Source organism: Saccostrea cucullata, unplaced genomic scaffold (genome assembly GCF_032062105.1).
Source record: "Saccostrea cucullata isolate Sc308-1 unplaced genomic scaffold, CSIRO_AGI_Scuc_v1 ctg8385, whole genome shotgun sequence".
Classification (NCBI taxonomy): Eukaryota; Metazoa; Mollusca; class Bivalvia; order Ostreida; family Ostreidae; genus Saccostrea; species Saccostrea cuccullata.
In genome coordinates, this window is record NW_026926513.1 from 9,897 (window position 1) to 28,430 (window position 18,534).

General features: G+C 32.7%; 2 protein-coding genes across 2 annotated transcripts; one reads left to right on the forward strand and one right to left on the reverse strand.

The window, feature by feature from the left end:
• The first annotated feature begins 709 nt into the window (after positions 1–709).
• Positions 710–11,208, forward strand: LOC134271905 (vesicle transport protein GOT1B-like). The gene is made up of 7 exons (XM_062754129.1): positions 710–814; positions 1,017–1,108; positions 2,246–2,424; positions 2,626–2,707; positions 9,599–9,631; positions 10,887–10,904; positions 11,078–11,208. Exons 1-6 carry the CDS (start codon positions 790–792, stop codon positions 10,896–10,898), a joined length of 423 nt encoding a protein of 140 aa, XP_062610113.1. The 5' UTR covers positions 710–789; the 3' UTR covers positions 10,899–10,904; positions 11,078–11,208.
• Positions 11,209–13,151: 1,943 nt separating this feature from the next.
• LOC134271906 (alpha-crystallin A chain-like) lies at positions 13,152–14,195 on the reverse strand. The gene has a single exon (XM_062754130.1). The coding sequence runs from the start codon at positions 14,131–14,133 to the stop codon at positions 13,537–13,539; it is 597 nt and encodes a 198-aa protein (XP_062610114.1). The 5' UTR covers positions 14,134–14,195; the 3' UTR covers positions 13,152–13,536.
• Positions 14,196–18,534: the final 4,339 nt, after the last annotated feature.

Genomic DNA, 18,534 nt, shown 5'->3' on the forward strand with positions numbered 1-18,534 from the left:
CAATTTTCCTATTACGTTGCATAGTTCAATTCTATTTAGAAAAAAAGTGATAATGATAAAAATAAAGAAAAAATAGATAGATAGAATTAAGAATTCACTTTGTGACTTCGTTTAAAGATTGCATGTAAAAGGATTCAATAAATTTTCATGGATCGAAATTGATTTTTTTTTAATCTTCTAGTGATATTTTTTCACTTTTCGAGTCATAAAATTTGAAAGCATTTGGGTAAGTATAGTAAATATTTGCATGAATGAATGAGTGGCACTAATGTTATTTACAATGCACATGTATACTTCAAAACATTAAAGTATAGAAGGCCTCTGCTTATACAAATTAAAACTATATGTATTATAACATTTGTTACACAGTAGTTTTGCTATTATCAATTTATTAATGACAATAAAATTTTACAAACTTTGGCAAGTCCAAAAACGACATTAGTATCCTTACAATATTTAATAAGTCGTGAAATTTGATAACATTAGGGTTAGCGTAAAAAATATTTGGAACAAGTTTTTCGTTCTCTCTTGAAAAAAGCACATTCTACAAGGTAGTGGAATTCACTTCCTAAATCGTGATCGGATCGAAGGAAATATTAGAAGTGCGAGTTACACAACTTTGTTAACTCTTTTGTGTTAGAAGGGGAAAACTAGTTCCGAGTCGTGGCGAAAACAAGCGAGACACTCACAGTCTCACTGACTCAGACAGCAGCTTGAGTCAAGTTTTGGCTAAGCCAGATGTCACAAGAACCGTTTCTTGTCTTGTTCGTAAATCGATAAACATCCAAGATGTATCAAGTAACAGATTTTCAAAGTATGTTGCTTTCCCTTTATTTTAAACCCAGGGAAATTCTACTTTGTATTTCATTCGAATTTCCTCCACCGGTAGATGAGTTATTGGATCTATGATACTCTTTTAAATATTGTGGTTAAATTACAAATTTCAATATTTGGGAATGTGAGGAATATGATTTTGTTACGTCATTGTAAAATATAATTTTATGTTTTTTCTACAGAAATTGGAGTTGGCTTGGCGGGATTTGGTATCGCCTTCCTATTTCTGGGCGTTTTGTTTTTGTTTGACAAAGGATTGCTGGCAATAGGAAATGTAAGATAATCAAGTCTAAGTTTTGTTTTCTTAAAGACATAATTTTACATCTTTTCCTCTGAAATTGAAAGTTATGCCAGCTATAGATTGGATACATATATACAATGAACTAACATACCAATTTGATGGTCTCATATAAACAGGCTTGGACCAATCTCCAACACAGGATTGAATTTCCCAAATGGGTTATCAAGACCCAAACAATCCATCAGTGAATATTCCAAACAGACTTGATACTAATCTTTCCAAATCATTGCACTCTCACTATAGTTGAACTGTTTCTCGTGGACAAGCCCTCACCACAGAATACATCCCTTATAATTGCAATGTAGGAAATCAGAGGGTAGATAGAACATTCTAATTGTTAAAGTGATATTGTCCTACGGCCATGGTTCTACATAAGAAATCATTCCATGTATTCACAATGTAGCAAAATTAACACAGGTGATAAATCAAATTCAGTGCATTTACTATGAATAATCCTGAGAGATCTGCGTGTAAATGCAGCAGGCAAGTTTGAAGCGAGAAAAATGTTGAAGATTGGTTGATTTTTATGTTTCATGTTTATTGATTATTTTTTTTTTGGAAAATGGATTATTTTATGGATAAAAGGCATGTACAATCTCAAACAGGTTTGTTTTGATTAATTTGGTAGTTATTTTTAGTGCAAACCCTTTAATATTCTTCAAAATCATTAACTGTGAGGGCTTGTCCAGAGAGTGGCAGAGACACAGTTAGATTATTCTTACTAATCAGAGTGAATATGCTTCAAAGTGATTTTGAAGAATACAAAAGGGATGCACTGAAAATAACTACATGTACCATAATCAAAACAAACCTTTTTTCCTAAAAAATGATCCATATAAAGACTTGCACGTCATGTTTACATTGGAAACTCTCTGTTTTCTTCATAGTAAATGCAAGTTCCAGTAATCGCCCATGTTTATTTTGCTACATTACCAATACATGGAACAAATTCTAACTTGGTCTGTTGGACATATCATTTAAAGGAATAAGAATAAAACATTCTAATCACTACATGTATATCACCATGTACGGTCATTAACCATGCTTAATAATTTATTGCTGAAAACACACAATATTAACATTATAAACATGTATTTTCTATTGTTTCAGATACTATTCATATGTGGACTAGCTTTTGTCATCGGATTGGAGAGAACTTTCCGATTTTTTTTCCAAAGACATAAATTAAAAGCTACCAGTTTCTTTGTTGGTGGTATATTGATTGTGTTGTTAGGGTGGCCAGTTATTGGAATGTGTGTAGAGATGTATGGATTCTTTCTTTTGTTCAGGTAAGACTGACATCAAAGATGAATCAGTATCTTTATATCAGATCTGAGAATTATTTGTTAACTTATTTGCTATAAGTAGAGAAATATAGTTGTTCATAGTTTTATACATATTGTTTGATTTACATAAAAATACCAATTGCAAAATTAAAACGAAAACTTTTTTTATAAATATGATAAAAATCAAACTTTCTACATTTTTAGTGGATTTTTCCCAGTAGCTGTAAACTTTTTACGAAGAGTTCCAATTATAGGCACCATTCTAGATTTACCATACATCAGAACAGTAAGTACACTGTACATTCACTACATTGAATCTTCAGGCAAACCATTTGTCATGAAAAAGTTTCATGATGAAATATTTTAGCAACAAAAAATGTATACAATGTATATATCAAAGTTGGCCCATTGAATAGGGGAATAACTCAGTGTTCTGTTTTAGATCATTAAAAAAGTTGATATATCCCCCTTTTCTGTGATCAAGCAGTGTTTGACCTGATGCAGCAGTGCCAGAGAAACTATGAAGAGATAAAGTCTTTTTTTGACCTTGCATCATGAATTATCGTATTCGACACAAGCTTGTTCACACTTCTTCCATGATTTTTTTAGCATCATTGTCAGTTTATCTGTTTGTTTCAGCAGTGAGCATGTGTGTGCAGGATAAGCCAAAGCATAATTAACAGCAGTAAATGTTTGCAGGAATAATTATATTTTTATTTTACAAATTTATTAATATCCCCTATCTAGTAAAAACAGATAGAAGCTTAGAGTGTCAGATAAAACATATTTGAACCCGCAGAACATCATCTATTTTTTTTTTTTTTATCAGTACAAACAAAATAGGTCTCAAAGTTATGCTTGAGATTGACCAAAAAAAACTTTTGTGAATGAAATACAAGAAATTTTAGTAGTCAACTGTTTATTCCTTTGGTTTGGAAAAGAGCTACAGTACATAGCCATAAGTGAGTCATAATCGTATTTTTTACACTATACATTTCATTGAAAAAACAATTTTTATAAAAACGTGTTGGAAGTTAGTTTTAGCTCAATTTCCATAATTTTTCCACTGAATCATGCAGAATTGTTCAAATTTCCTTGACTAGAAATGTTAAACAAAATGATACTCAAATCCTTCAGATTGAATTATTAAATTGTCAAGACATAAATGTCTAACCTTAAATTATGATTTATTAACAAATTTTAAAAAGTCTTTAAAATTTTTATCTTCGCACTTGACCTATAATTCCACTATAATGCCTACAAAGTACAGATAAAATTATTTTGAAATATAAATATGAAGAAACGGCAAAGAATTCTGCATTTTATGGTGTTTTAGTCATAACAAGAATAGATATGGGTTACCCCATATCCAAAGATATTCGACTGTTAGATTTAATATGTTTAACAGTGTTTATAATGACGTTAATAAAAAAAAAACTGCACTGTCTAATTATGGAACTGTTGTAAATATCGTGATTCCATAGCATTACGGTCACCTAGTCTCCTAACAAACAGTACACATAGGCCTACATGTACCTGTAGCCTTGGTCTACACACGTGCAATGGAGCTGTCACACGCATCCAGCGAGCTCGGAGAAACACGTTTTGTTTTGCCGAGAAGTTACGGTGTCAGACAAAACTTTTCTTTTCTTAATTAGATCATATAAATACGAATTCTGATTAATAAAAATTATACAATCCCTGTTGAACTTTATATAGTTTGTTCTAACATTTGCATCTGCAACAACTTGTGTTTAAAATGGCCGGGTTGGGAAAATCAGGACCGGGTCGGAAAATTCTAAACTGAAAACATGGAAAACCTTTTTTGTTTTGAAAATAACTGAAATATACTAATATATTTGTCGCAGAAATTACTTACATTATTCAAGTTCTATATATAATGGTATGCTGAACTTCAACACGAACCCGAATCTCCAACCCATGCAGTTCTCGTTTTGCCACACATACCCTTCAGTTTACAAAGTGTACACACGAGCAGGCCAGGGATTGAAAATTCCGTCATTTAATAATACACACACAGAATGATTAATTTTTTCTTTAAGAACAAATTGTATGATAATTAACGGACTATAAACATGTACTTAATACAATTGTTGATATAGTATTATCAATTCATTGGTGAAAAGATATGAATCGAAGAATGACCTAATTATTCTCTGTTATCAAACACGTAAAAAAAAAGGCTGAGGAGGGAGCGAGCGTAGGAATATTGATATTTTTTATTTGCATTTCGGGGGGAAAGTGACTTTCTAATGATATTTTGACGTTATTTTTGATTTCTTTAACGTATGACATACACAACTTTACTCTTATCATGAACAATAATGTTGTATCTACTTATCATGATGGAATTATTTTGGTCGGACCAATATGTGTGAGCTGCCGCTGAATACAGTTATATATCTTGCAAAGATAGTATGCATTGATCGAATATATAGAAAATGAGCAACACATAACACTGCTATAGTATTTTAGAAAAATGCATTTTTCATTGAAATATATAGTGGGAAAATGAAATGATTATGACTCACTTATGGCCAGGTACTGTAAGAAGGATAACTCTTGTTTTAGTTGGGAAGATGCATACTATCACAAATATTTGATAAATTTTACTTGTTTTCATGTCGTTTCCTCACCCATTGAACTAACCAAGTACTTTAAGACATTTTTAGCTCACCAGAGCTGAAAACTCAGTGACAAACTTTTACTCATACTCATATGGTAGTATCCTCAGGTGGTATAGATAAGTTTGTTTAAAGACGTACAACACACTGGGGGAGATAACTCTTGCAATTTCAACTGAACGTTTGACGTGACGTCAAATTTAACGTCAAAAAAGAAGCGTCAAAATGACGAGTAAAACGATCCCGATGTATATCAATCATAAAAAAAAAAAATGGGATATGATGTGGCTTGGTTGTGATCATGAGTACCATACTTAATCCATAAGTATTTTTTTAATTAATCGATTAAACTCCGTAAAAAGCAAGACATAAAATACCATCCCTTAATGTTTATTTATTTCATATACATTAAATTGTATTCTTGATCAAAGCGCAGCATTTTTTTTTAATTCTGAAAATCTTACTTTACATTGCGTCATTATGTACAATTGGCTATATAACATTCCGATTAATTATGGCCTTTATTATTTATGTGCATTTACGATATAAATATTGTTTTTCTTCTTTAATTAAATAAAACAACAATAAACAAACAAACAACTTTTTACAATGTAAAATCGATGTTGTTCTCAGACCCTTGATGATCAAAGAGGAACAACTCTGAAAATGTAGGAGATGTTTGTTTTCCTCCCTTTATTCACGGTTTTCCGCATACACAGAATCAGATACATTTACAGCAAGACCCGATAAATCCGAGAATTGAATACTATAAACCTCATACACACAATGTAAGTATAGTTTAATTTAAAAGAATTATTTACTAGTTCTGAAATTATCTGAATTTATGAATATCCTATTGCAGCAAATCGTTTAACTTTCTGTCACTGTAAACAATGTCGGTTCGCATTTCCTCTAATCAAAACAAAACGTAGCCTACAAGATTTAAAAAAAAAATCAATGTGCGATTTGATATAAATTAAAATAGATGAAGAGTTTAATGTTTGATATTTTGAAGTTAATGTGGACGAATACGGAATTTTCATTTTAACTTTAGAAGCATCGACATTGAAAGAATGCGTACAATATCGTGAGGGGAGTACATGTATGCAAATGTCGATGTATCCCCAGGGCCACGTACTGTCTCGTTTGAAATAATGACATGAAAGAAACTATAATTATTCCATTTGTATCACAGGAGAGTTGAACATACACCATTTTCTTGATAAATAAAATGAAAGAAATAAAATTAAAAATCAACATATTCAACATAACTTGAATTCGTATCCAGGTTTTATGTGGTATGGAATGCATAACGCATACATATATGGGCTAAACACTATAAAATCCTTCAGTAATTTTCCCTGATACATATAAAACCAGTAGTCAATATTTATTCTGCATTGAAATGAATTTAAAAACTAATGCATACCTCCGGGATTCAAATGACGAAATACTAGTATATCTGCACTGTAAACGACGTTTCGTCAAACGCTAATGGTCTACGACGCAAAATAAGGAAGGGGTGGGGGTGGTAGGGGTATTCAAAAATTGCTTTAAAATCTACATTTAAATATGCTTTACATATGAGAACTTTTAAATATGTAACTTAATATATTTTTTAAGCAACAGCAATATTCCAATTTGATTTTTTTAAAATGTGTATTTGTAGATTCATAGCAAAGTGATCGACCCCCGTCTGAAAGACGCGCGGGAACGTGATTTATTGAGAAAGGGGGAGGGGGTAATTTTCCGCTATTAAATCAAAACTGGTCGTACAAAAATTATACAAAAAATTATGAAGATTATTTTTACTACCAGCTACCTAAAGAAAGTTTTTTACCAAAATTAAACGACAGGTTTTTTCACAAAAAAAATTTGAATTTGAAAAATACGCAATTTTCAAGGCTTAGATAATTCATAGTTTTTCAGTTTAAGGTCTTTAGAAATTAATTTGATGATATGTATATCAAAAAGATGACCATGTTTTTGTGTTAAATGGTTAAAGGAATAAGTCAATGAAATTTGACAGTTATATCTATCCTGGCTTTTTTGAAAATCAAGGTTTAAGTAGTTAATTGATTAAAGATTTTCTCTCCTTGTGAACAACTAAAGGGGGGTAACTTTTGGAATTTTCTGTCCAAAAACCACTCGAACGATTTTGTCCAAAATTTGCATACATGCAGTAGATATAGTCATGTACTAAATATACGAAAATAACGAAAATTAAACGACAGGAATTTTTTGGGGTAGGTGTGTTGTACATCCTTAAATGATGACTTGTGGGGGTAGGGAGGGGCCACAATGGGAGATTAAATTTTTACAAATGAATACAAAAGAAAAAATTCATTTAAAAATCTGCTGCTCAGCAACAGCAAAGCTATTTGCTATATTGATATGGAAACATATGTATGTAGTTTCAACCCCCTCCCCCCACCCCAACCTCCTACCCACCCTCACCCTGCAAACTTTTCAATACTGAACTGATTTGTACAATTTTCTGGCCAATGTACTTACATAAGCAATGTAACCCATGAGCCTCTTGTTTTCTCATAGACAACAGACCCTTAGATTGCTTTAATGGGGCATAAAAATGCCTCCATATTTGTTCAATTGCTAGGTGTAGCAATATAAAGACATGTGAAGTCAGGGATTAATGTTATAGTGATCTATAGTAACTCAATAATGGGCCGGCCCATCTTCAAAAATTACCAGTAGTTTGATTGCTCTCTCCTGACCAACTGGCTGAAAATGGCCCAACTCATGAGACAATTATTTTGTAAGATTTCCGAAAAATAGATTTTGAAAATTCAACATTTTACAAAAAAAAGATATTATTTTTAACACTCATATTAAAGTTGGTCCAACTTTTTTTACGGAAGAGGGGGGGAGGGCAATAGCAGGAGGGTCAAGGTTTTTTTTTTTTTGGGGGGGGGGGGGGGGGCTGATGTTCAGTTGCACTGAAGGAAGGTCAAAGGTGAAGAATATATCAAAGTTACTTTTTAGCTGTACTAGACAGGGAGCAGTAAAGAGCTTATGCCATAGTAAGGTTACAATCTTCCATCTGTCAGTCTAGCTGTCTCTTTGTCAGATGTCTTAAATAATTTTCAAAACACTACTCTTTCAGTTTTTTTCTGATTTCAGTACATTTGGCAGACAAGTAGACTACACTAACATACATAATTTAGTGCATCAAAAGTTTCTTTTAAATTGATTACTTGTTTTATGTGTATTATACATGAATTCCAAAGAGAGGTTCAGATTTAATTACCGGTAAAGGTTTTGATTTTATGTGGCTTGTTTTAAATTGTGTAGGAAATAAAAAACACATTTTTTAAAGTTTAATCTAGCAATATGCTCTATGCAGCAGCTAGAGTATTTTACAGAAAGAAGCCCGATTGATCCATTGGACAGCATGATGTATTTATAAATTATTTCTGTCAGTGAAAAGACCCATTCTTATTATATTTATATTCATTTCCTTATGATTGATGTGACATGAAGTTATTGGCATTAACTTGTTTTCCCTCTCCTCCCAAAACAACCATATGTTTTATAGGCCTGAGCTCATCATCCGACACATTTTAAGGCATGTGTGGTGATGTGAAATAATGGGGAGTGCATGAACCACTTTGCTTGTTATTATTCAGACTAAAAGAAAAGCATGGAATGCCAAGCTAGTGTAGATCTTGGCAAACAAAGAAGTTCTATCAACCGATAATAGGAAAAACGCACAACAATGTGGAATGGCTTCTCTCATACTAATGTAGAAAAAGCTAATGTTGAAAAGAATTTGACTGTTGGCAAACACATACTGAAAATTGCTTCCTCAAAGAAAACTGATACACATAAGTAATGTCGATGAGTGAACATTATCAGATAAAGGGCCACATCAGCAGTTTCTAGAGCTAATTCTTACTTTGATTCTTATAAGAAGGCTAATCATTTATAATAATGTGTCTGTCTTTTCATATTGTTGACTTAATTTTTTTTTCTGTGGTTGGTTAAGTGTTAAGCATGATTATTTCATTATCCACTAACAGTTTCAAACACCACATTAATGAGGATGTTCTATTAAATCCCTTACAGGTGAAAAAGGAGAGGGTTATGGTTTCTTTATCATCTGTCCATCCTTCTGTGACATACAACAATCTGTCCGACTCAGCTTAATATCAATATGCAATATTCTCAAGAATGCTTGTATTAAATGTAGGCATTAGATAGAATAGAAACAAGGCTTTCTAGTATTAAGCATTTTCTGAAGTGTCACACACAATTATCTAAGATACATGTAATTTATATTTAAATAACATCAAAGATACATACATGTGCCCGGGGTTAGAAATTGAATAAACTAATAAACTGTTCAAAAAGAGAATTCCTATATCAAGCACCTGTCAGTATGCAGGTCAGGGACAGAAAATCCAGTTACAGATAAGCAAAATGTAATTGGGGCCAAACTTATTGACTCACCTACAACAGTTTTGCCACCACATGTATACTTGTCAGTACATTATAATTTTTTTTCTTTGCAGGCCGCAGACAAGTTAGCTGGATCCAATTCCATGGTATAGTGAAATTCTTATTTTTATCAACTCCTCAGTTAGTGAAATGTGAAGACATTTTGCATGTACAGTTTTAATGATAATGTTCACAAGATTCTTTAATTTATTCTTTACCATATTGTTTTACCATTTTCATCATGTTTATGTGTACAAGTTTGTAAAATCTGGTGGCAACAAATTTTTGTATGCATGTATCGTAATTCATGATTCTAGTAATGTGTGGTAGAGAACAATTGTCAAAAAATGCTTTATTCATATGAATTTCATATTCATTCACCAAAATATTAGTCAATAACACTGCAATTATTATTTTAAAAATTTTTAATTTTTACTGAAATATTAATCAATAAATTGTAATTTTTAGAAGGCATTGTAATTTGATTCTTCAAACGTTTACTATGGTACCACATAATTTATTTTACAGTAAGTGACACTGGGAAAACATTTATTTGTTTTTCCAACACTTACATGTGTCGTATACTGATTTTTATTGTATAGTTGTGTACTTATTTTAATTTTCAAATAAAAATCAGGAAACGACACAGGTACAACTGTAAACCCTGCAACTAGATTGTAAAGAATTCAACTGACCAGGAACAAAGATAATCAAATAAATATCAAATACATTCTTTACAAAACATGGCAGTTTTACGACTCTTTTCATCTTTCTAAAAATTGTATCAAAATAAAAAAAAACTTTAACAAAATAATTGAATATTATATACCAGGTAATAATAACAGATAAAAATATTAAATGTGAGAAATAATCGAATAAATTTTCTTCAGAAATGTATTTTAATTGATAAATGTAATTTCATCAGTGTTATTTGTTGTTTTGAATTTTAAAAATTAAAATTAATTAAGTGTAATAAAATCTAAATATATATATGTACATGTATGTCAAAAGTGGTAACTTTTGTTTCATGATACATGTACTATGCCAGGCATGTATCAGACTTGGTAGAACACAGGCATTGTAAATGTCTATTACATGTCTCAGCTGTTGTTTTGGTGTTCAAGTTAGAAATCATAATAAGCTTCAGATGCAATATGTCAGAAGTACTTGCTTGCACTATCAAAGTTAATGAAAGATGAAAGGTTTTGTGATAAGAGCTATAAGAATTATGACAGTTAGGCAATGTATTTATGTGTCAATGCACTATTACAGAGAATGGCAACTTATTTTTTAATTATGATTTTGAAAAGAAATCTAGTCTACTAGTCTCAAGCAGTAAAACGCTTTCAATTACATTTGCAGGACATGGCTTGAACAAAGGTATTTTGGTGATTGGGGTTTCTTTTTTTGGTTATATTTTTTATTCAAAATTAAAATTCACAAAGATTTGATTTATATATGTAATGATGAAACTAATGAAAATGCTATTCATATACTGTGTTGTCAATGCCCCAATCTACAATCCACAATGACCAGTGTAACTTCCCTTTCAGAAGCTGTTGTGCAATATGGAAAACAATGTACCCCTCAATGATTTAGTATTCTCTCCACAAACGCCGATACATATACATGGTTTGTAAATATTTGTCAATGATATATCTTAAATAAATGATTAAAAGTCTTTTTTGAGTTCTTGTTTTTCAGGGCTATAGGGAAACTGACCTTAACAGATAAAAACTCATTTAAGAAAATTTTGGAACGTTGCTTCCACTTAAAAAAAGTGAAACAGTTTATAAATTTTATGCAAAGCAGCCCAAGCTCTATGTTATTGTTCTTAACATATTTTTACTTGTAACTAAAATGCATAGTTCATTATTTTATGAATTAAATCCAGGCATGTGCACTCAAAAAATCTATATAACTTATTCATACAGTATACTGTTTTGTCCTAAATTTTTCAATGTTCATCCTCTTGTTTTAAACCTGTAATAACTGATATAAAATTTTGCTTTAATGATAATGATTTTTCAAATTAAAACAAATCTTTAAAGTTATGATTTATACACTGGTATTATCTTGTAGCACACCATGTTCTCCGCGGTATGAACGCAGTGAACCACAGTATGCCACTACAATGAAACGCGAAGGTTACATTTAGAACTGTGCATTGTCTACTTGAAAACTGTTTTTTTTTTTAATTTATCACAATTATCATTATTTTGTTATTTTTGGTCTGCATGATTTCCTGACATGCACTTCGCCCGCGTAGCGCTGTGGTTAGATTGATTGATTGTATATTGTTTTTGTCCCTCTTGAGAATTTTTCACTTATATGGAGACGCCATCACTTGCCGTAGGAGAGCTACAAATTTTGTCCTATACTCGGTACTCAGGGCAGTCAGGGCCATTGAGCAAGCAGGGATCTTTTTCGAGCCGGTAACCTACTGCGACACGCGGAACCTCGGTTTATAAGGTCTCATCGAAGGACCGGTTCCCACGTCTCACAGTGGGATTCGAACCCGCGTCTTAAGGATCGACTGAGTGACACGGTGGTGAGAGCATTTGCTCTAGAGTCGCAATGTAGGAGATGATCCTTACGTCGCGTGTTCGAATTGAATTCCACTGTGGGACGTGATGACCAGTCCTTCGTATGCCCCGTGTCGCAGTTGTTGCAGGCACGAAAAAAGATTCCTCACCGCTGAATGGCCCTGAGTAAGTCAAAATTTGCAGCTCTCCACCGGCAAATGGTGGCGTCTTCATATGAATGAATCACTTCTCGAGAGGGACATTAAACAACAAACAAACAAACAAGAATTACACCAACAATTGTGATATCGGTACATGTAAGTTCTAGCGATTTGCAGAAGAATTACGCAGGGAAAACAATCCTCTCTTTTCAATATGAGAAAATTATTGAATTAATTCAATGACGAGTTCTTGCTAAAAACGTAGGGACGTTTACATGACATCTGACTTTATAATTACATGCGTGCGCGGAACCAGAGGGGGATGGGGGGATCAGGACCCCCCTGGAATTTGCAAGTTATTAAATTTATATACTAAAGCAAGAAAGAAGTGACCTTGGAGCCCCTTGGAAAACGCAAACCCCCCTCGTGAACGCGAATTTGTATTAAATTGGTTTGAAAAGTCAAAGGTTTGAAGCAGTAGAAGTCATCGACCCCCCCCCCCCAAAAAAAAAAAAGGTTTTTTTACGTTTGGACGAGTTAACGGGTTTTTTTAAATTTTATTTTATTTTTTTATTTTTTATTTTTTTTTGCTTGCGAAGAAATTTCTGGCTTGGATTTTTTTTTTTTTGGACTGTGGTGGACTCCCCCTGGAAAAATTTTTAGATCCGCGCCTGGCATGAAACACTGCGTTTCCAACAACCTTTTTCTACAGTACTTAGAGATCGAAATTCAGACTGGACTCAGCCTTTGTTATCTTACTTTCGCTGTAGGAGAGAAGGGTAAGGGCAGTGACACCTAAGTTTGTGGTAAGTGACCTTCAGCAACATTGCTCCGTCCTTCTGGATGTCTGAGGAGTTGATTAATATCAAGGCAGACGTGGGCTACAGTTAAGAAAGATTCCAGGAAATATTTATTCCTGATAACATAGAAAGATGGGGAGATCAGTGATGTTTATGTTTATTCTGTGCTGTCAGATTAGATTCATAATTAAGATAAAAAGGAGCATATGTACAACGCATACTAATACATGGTTTTATATCGAAGGAGAGAGATTATACAGATATTGAAAAAAAAATACGTTTGACAGCTGATACCTTGTGGCTAAATATCCCGATTTCCACCATCTATAAGTGTAGATTAGCCGTTTCAAAAATATGACACTTTTGTATTCTATGAATTTGTTTAATAAGGAGATCATTTCATTTGAATTTTTTTTTTATATAACAGTATATTAAAACATGAATATCCTGTACAACTGCCTAGTAAAAATATCACAAACTTTAAATAAATTCCTTTAGTTCACTCAATGTTTATTACAAAGAAATGTTACTTGATTGCCAGTTTTTCAATAGGAATGATCCTTTCGTTGCGAACCTCCACACTCTTAGGGGCAGGTGCTTCAATACATAGGACGCCATCTCCGGACAACGTGGAAGTGACCTTCATGGGGTCAATGTTTTCCGGAAGTGTGTAGGACTTGGTGAATTCTCTGTGGATTTTCTTTCCAGGTGATTCCTCCACGTGTTTAGCTTGTACTGTTAAGTTCCGGTCTACTGTCTTTACCGTGATTTCTTCCGGTTTAAACTGACTGCAGTCGAATTTCAGATTCAATTTCTTATTTCCGGAAATATCTTCAATGAATGGTTTCTCTACTTTTAACATGCTTGAACCAAACCCTGCAAAAGGATCCTTTCCAAAGAAGTCCTTATCCTTCCCAAAAAAGTCTTTTCCAAAAGGGTCTTTGTCAAACCCAGCACCAAAGTCCAGAGGGGTCAACTGAAACATCTCTTTTCTGATCTGTTCCAATTCCTTATCAAAATCCTCAAAACTTTCATTAAAAATGCCTTTGAACTTTGGAAAAAGTGATTTTTGTCTATCAAAAAATCCCCAATCAAAATAATCTACTGGGACTAAGCGCGACATGATTTTTTCGGTAACAACTTATCGATTCTGAACGCTTCCGATTCTGCCTCCGTATCTATGAGAGTTGGCAGGTTTTTATACACGCGCAGGTTACTATGTATTCCGGTTCTTGCGAGAATCTATCTATAAATAAAACAAACATTAAACGTTCAGAAATGCTGCGCAAGTTCCAGAATCGAAGGATCGTATTTTAGTAATGATACAATTGTGCAAGAATTCATCACGTAATTTGGAAGTTTTTAGAGAAACATGTTTGTACAATGAGTCGGTCATCAACATCCAGCAAGAAAAGGGACATGTTAAACTGGGCAGATGGGGGTGTACTTTTATTAGATTAAGGCATGAAGATTGAATAACTGTTTTATTTGCAATTTTGAATGTATTTGTTGAATTTAATTTTTTTAAAGAATACCGGTATGATTTTTAACTTAAAATTTACACTATGAAAGCAACATGTACATGGACTTCAAATTTTACTTTCAATTTGAAGTTTTATTATAATTAAAATTTCTTTTAAAAATTTCGGAATTTCTTCGAATGTGTTTAATTAGTTATCATGATTTCATACATTGTTCGCCAAAAAGTAAAAACATCCTAGTGTTTGAAACGTGCACATGCAAAATCGATAATCGTCTTTTTTATGATAAAAATGCAGTAACTAATACAGCTTTAAACGAATCCATAAAGACTGTGTACACTTAGAATTCATTAAAGCACATAAGTATTAATAGTTATTTAGTACATTATAATGTTTGCCATGTTACAGTCCGTTTTTGGTTTCCGGAATCGGACACTCCGTCCAGGCGCACGTGTTTCTTTCACAAAGACTACCACTGGAACACTTAGAGATCGGGAATGTACTAGCTGTTTGTCCACTGATGCTTAGACTTCTGTAAAAAAAAATGATGCTTGTAAATTGTAGAGTAATTTTAATTAAGTGAAAAAGTTTTACAAAGAAATACACTGAAAGTTGTTAATGCTGTATCTCTTTGTTAACAGTAATGTATACTGCCATTAATGTCATGTGATATTAAAGGAAAGGCTGTATAATAGTTTTTAGCTCACCTACGCCGAAGGCTCAAGTGAGATTTCTGATCACATTTTGTCCGGCGTCCGTCTGTCTGTCTGTAAACTTTTCACACTTTTGACTTCTTCTCAAGAACTGCTGGGCCAATTTCAACCAAACGAAAAAGCATCCTTGGGTGAAGGGGAGTTTACATTGTTAAAATGAAGGGTCAAGTCCCCTCACAAGGAGAGATAATCAAGAAAAGACAAAAATAGGGTGGGGTCATTGTAAAAAATCTTCTTCTCAAAAACCACTGGGCCAGGAAAGCTGAAACTTATGTCGAAGCTTCCTTGGGTAGTGTAGATATTAAATTGTTAAAATCATGACCCCCGGGGGTAGGGCGGGGCCACAATACGGAATCCAAGTTTTACATAAAAATATATAGAACAAATCTTTTAGGAATCTTCTCAAAAACCACCGGGCCAGGAAAGCTGAATCTTATGTGGAAGCATCCTGGGGTATTATGTAGATTGTAAAGTATTAAAATCATGAAAGGGAAGGGGGTAAGGGGTTACGATAGGTATAGCAAGACGGGAAATCTGGTCAAGAACTGCATCATCCAATTTACTCAGGTGAGCGATGTGGCCCATGGGCCTCTTGTTATAATTAAATTGTTTTACAAAGCAATCGGATATTTTTATCTCCAAGTATATATAAAAGCTATAGGATATAAAGTTACATAGGATAAAACATACATATGCTCTTACTGCGAGTATTACATGTATCAATTTTTTGTACCTCAGATGGTGGTCCATGTGAGCTTTCTCTATCCTTTTTTCTTTTTGCTCGTCTGTTTTGGAACCAATTTTTCATCTGGTTTTCTGTGAGACAGAGTATTTCCGCTAGTTCATACCGTCTCGAGCGAGTGATGTATTCGGTGCGACTGTACTCGATTTCCAGTTTGACCGTCTGCTCGCTAGAGAACGTCGTTCTTTGTCGTCTGGGTCTATTCTCTCGTCTCCTTCGTCTGTGCACTACAAAGAATTAGATATGATGGTAATTGATAAATTTACACCGGTTTTCTCTTATGAATTACAAGACTAAGGGGTGAAGTTAAACTTATAAAAGACTGACTTTCTTTTAAATATGCAAAAAATAGCAGTTGCGTCCTATTTCATTACTATATATCCAGAAACATATTTGTGGACTCCTTTGTATCGTTTGTATTAATCTGAGTGTGCAGGTCACTTTTAGTTAATATGAGTACAAAAAACAAAAATTCTAATTTACACTAAAGCAATGGTTAACATATGTTATATGCTGTACCGCCTTTGCTTTTGTTTTGTTGATTTCTTCCATGTCTTCTAGACCCTTTTCTTACGCTTACAATATTGTATGTACAGTATAGTTATAAGTACATGACACTTTAACATCGTTATTCTTTTCTGTAAACTATTCCAAAAGCAATATACGAAAGCATGACTTACTAAGTGCTATTCCTCACATTCTTCCTTAGTTTTGTAGTTAAACCTTTATCTCACACTAACTTACTTAGTCCAGCAAACACGGGTGCAAATGCAGGCAAACAGTGTCCAAGAGAAGTCGTTTCGATCCCTTTAGTCATTTTACTTTCACTTTTAGAAAAATTGTCATCCAAGTTGTTTGAAACATTTTCGGATTTTGTCAGACGATATCCTGTTTCCCACCATCCTCTATTCTTTAAATCTTCCAAAGTTCTTTGGAATTCATCACTGTTTCGTTTAAAACAATTTCTCCAATTCTGAAATGCCGAAAATTCTCCCCCAAACGAGGGAAAGGTTGATGAATACATACTTGAAAAAATACCCTCATTGCTTAGATCAAGATTTTTGCAGTCTGTATCATTTTGCCCCTCCATGACGACTGAGGATATTTCAGCAAAGACAGTCCCAATTATAAGATGATTAATTAGGACACCGTTATATCGTGACCTTTTCGTTTTTCTCTCCAATCACTAATTTGTGAGAATGCAAAATCTGTCGACTATACATAGAATTATCATCACCCAGAGAACAGCTGCTTCGTTCCTTAAACAAACGAACCAATTAACGAGAGATTTCAATTTGATGATCATTTAATTAAAATAAAGAGATTTTCTACACGAAAAATGGTAATTGTTAATGTTGCCACGGAATTCAGCGATCGCTCCAAGAAAACGAATTTCATTTCCGCTGAGGAGATCTAGATTACTCTAAACCCGGTACACGAAACGAGCAATGTACTTACGAAGGACTATGCTATTCAAGTCCTGAAAATAGTCAACCATCTATGTTAAAACATTAATATTTAATTGTTTTCCTTATCAATTACAATCATTGTTATCTTTAGGACGATCAAGCATCAATATTAATTGGTAAATGAGCAAGAACAGCTATATGCAGCTGGTTTCGACCATACAGCTTATTGCTAAATTTCGTGATCTTTTTAAATTGGTAAAAGAATATCATAACTTTACAAACAGGTTAAGACAGCTAATATCCGTTCTGAATAATGATACACATTTGTGTGACCACAAATCTGAACTGGTCATATTCAAAACATCTGAAAAAAACATAATTAGAGTTTAAATATTTTTTATTCACAAAGCACTGCAGTGATATATGACATGTCAAATCATTCAATATCCAATCTTTTCCATTTGTTATGTAAAAATTATTGATTTACATTGTGTTATATTTCATGTGCATATTTTTTTCTATTTGCATTCTACAATTTTTCATTTGTTGTTTTTCCTATCTGAGAAATTATGTAATGGAAAATAAAAATCAATGAATTATAAAATCGAAACGGGAAATTATTAACTACAAACGATAAATTCTAGAATAAAAATAGAATATTGTACAATAAAAATGGAATTTCAAAGTTAAATAATAAAAGAAAATCGTGAATTATTATACAACATGTACAAGAACTTATGATGCATAATACAAATGTAAATTATTGAAAACACATAAAAAGTAAAATAATGCAAGTTGAAAATTATGTAGTACAAAATTGACAATTATATAATAAAAATAGAAATAAAAAAATCATACAATTCAATGAAAAAATATACCAAAAAAATTGGAAAATTATAGAATACGAATGATTAATGATGAAATACAATAGTCAGTATAATTATATAATATAAATGAAAAAAAAAATATTGAATACAAATTTAAAATATGCAATAACAATTATATAATATCAATAGATAATTTTACAATACAAATGAAAATAAATTTAAAAAATAGTTTTGATATGTTTGACATGCTGTGGAATTTTTGAGCCACAAATATGTTCCTTCAATAATCTCATTTGTAACAGTTTATGACGGTCAATGGAAACCACATGAAAATAGCCACTCACTCCTGGAC

Excerpts from the sequence above, each read along its gene's own strand:
- LOC134271905 (XM_062754129.1), top strand. The coding sequence starts at position 790 with ATGTATCAAGTAACAGATTTTCAAA. Across the intron at positions 1,109-2,245 it reads GATTGCTGGCAATAGGAAAT|ATACTATTCATATGTGGACT; the intron begins GTAAGATAATCA and ends CTATTGTTTCAG. Across the intron at positions 2,425-2,625 it reads GGATTCTTTCTTTTGTTCAG|TGGATTTTTCCCAGTAGCTG; the intron begins GTAAGACTGACA and ends CTACATTTTTAG.
- LOC134271906 (XM_062754130.1), bottom strand. The coding sequence starts at position 14,133 with ATGTCGCGCTTAGTCCCAGTAGATTATTTTGATTGGGGATTTTTTGAT.